Source organism: Fulmarus glacialis, unplaced genomic scaffold, assembly GCF_000690835.1.
Source record: "Fulmarus glacialis isolate BGI_N327 unplaced genomic scaffold, ASM69083v1 scaffold5573, whole genome shotgun sequence".
In the NCBI taxonomy this organism is placed as follows: Eukaryota; Metazoa; Chordata; class Aves; order Procellariiformes; family Procellariidae; genus Fulmarus; species Fulmarus glacialis.
The window spans coordinates 8,911-10,686 of record NW_009202176.1 but is presented as its reverse complement, the minus strand read 5'-3'; the positions used below and the strand labels follow the sequence as shown (position 1 = coordinate 10,686).

Below are 1,776 nucleotides of genomic sequence, written 5' to 3'. Positions count from 1 at the left end.
CCTTTGCTTCCTGCTCTCCCTCCTTCCTAGGCTCAGTGGTGGACCTCCTCCCTTCTCAGCTCACTCTGCCAAAAAAACCTGCACAAACAGGCTCCAAAATCTGGATATTCCCTTTTCTCCCATATTTCCTCCCAAATCTTGACATCTGGGTGATGGATATCCCCCAGAACTGGCTGATTTTATCCTTCAAACCTGCCACTTCCCCACCGGTCCCGATCCACCTCACCTTCCACCGTACTCCTGGGTGAGAAGAAACCCAACTGTAGGACAAACATTGAGGGGTTCCCCATCGATGGAAGGTGAGGAGCTGCCGGCAGAGCCGGACATCAGCACCAGTGCTATTCCCATGCCGGTGACACGTCCACGGTGGGAAAGTCAAAGCCAGGTGAAGGGGGGTGGTGGTGGGATTTGTACCCAGATCTCTTCTGAGCTTTTATTTATTGGGCTAAATCCTTGCAGACTCTTACCCGAGTTACTCTCTGGCAGGTCCTGAAAAAATAGCCCATCCTTCTGGAGTCCATCAACTCACTCGTTTCGTTTGTGCTGGTGTGAAAGTGTGATAGAAAAAGGGGTTCTGACTCGGGACGCTCTTGTCTCCAGACCAAACAGGACTCAATAGCCAGACCAGCTCTTTCTTCCCCAAAACACCACCACTGCCTTCACAGACCTCTCTTCTCCCCAAATAGTTAATTTTCCCGAACCTCAACTGAGCTCCCAGCAGGGAAAGCCTGGCCGCAGGCAGGTTACTGCCGACAGGACTGGCCCAGTGATATCACAACGGGGTTTTGGAGCTCACCAAACCCCAATGCCACAGACGTGGTGGGGCTCACCCCCTCCCTGTGGTGGGCTGTGCTGTGCAGCTTGGGGGTGAGAGCAAAGTGCGCATCCATCGTGGGACATGAAGGGCTTGGGTCCCCAAATCTTGGGTAAAAAAATATGCAGGGTAGGGATAAGAGCTGCTGCTGTGCTGCAGCATGTGCAGAGCTGACACGTAGGGTGCTGTGTGTCCCCAGCCACACTTTGAAGCCGAATTCTCCGAGGTCGTCGTCTGCAAGAACGAGCTCCATGATACGTTGAACAGCCTGTCCCAGTGGATGAAGGACAAGCACGTGGAGAGGAATCTGGTAAGGGGGAAGATGAAGGATAGGATGGAGGGGAAGGACCCACCTGCCGGGCAGAGATGGGTGGGATGTGGGCATGGAGACAGTGGTGCAACGAAGCACTCCTGATGTGGTGGGTGTCCTGCAGGCGACCCGGCTGGACTCAGCCTTCATCCGCAAGGAGCCGTACGGGGTGGTGCTCATCATCGCGCCGTGGAACTACCCCATCAACCTCCTCCTGCAGCCCCTCATCGGGGCCATCGCTGCCGGTGAGCTGAACCAGTCCCCTGGCCCAGAGGATCCAGGCAGTGCCAGGCGCTGGCGAGAGGGCACCTCGTCCCCAGGCTGGGGTGCCAGAAGGGCTGGCTGTCACCATGTTGCTGCTCTGATGTCCCGTCTATCTCCCTCCAGGTAACTGTGTCGTCATGAAACCCTCGGAGATAACCAAGAGCACTGAGAGACTCGTGGCTGAAGTGCTGCCCAGCTACCTGGACAAGGTAAGAAGCTCTCCCTGCCCTTGCCTCACGGCCAGGGTGTTCCCACCCCCTGCACACACCAAGCTGTGCCCTGTGCCCCCCCAGCACTGTACCTGCCTTGCACACACCAGCACCACACCATCCCTGGTTTCAGGTGCTGCCGTACCTCCTTCCGCCACGCTCAGCCGGTGTCCCCATGC

The 1,776-nt window shown here is 56.9% G+C and overlaps 1 protein-coding gene across 1 annotated transcript in view; it reads left to right on the top strand.

The window, feature by feature from the left end:
• Positions 1 to 1,013: 1,013 nt before the first annotated feature.
• The window catches only part of LOC104074149 (aldehyde dehydrogenase family 3 member B1-like), a gene marked incomplete at its 5' end in the record, with an annotated part of 5,595 nt that continues 4,832 nt past the window's right edge, over positions 1,014 to 1,776 (top strand). Inside the window, 3 exon segments of the mRNA XM_009574179.1 lie at positions 1,014 to 1,124; positions 1,249 to 1,369; positions 1,512 to 1,662. Of these exon segments, the coding sequence (XP_009572474.1) occupies positions 1,014 to 1,124; positions 1,249 to 1,369; positions 1,512 to 1,662 (383 nt within the window).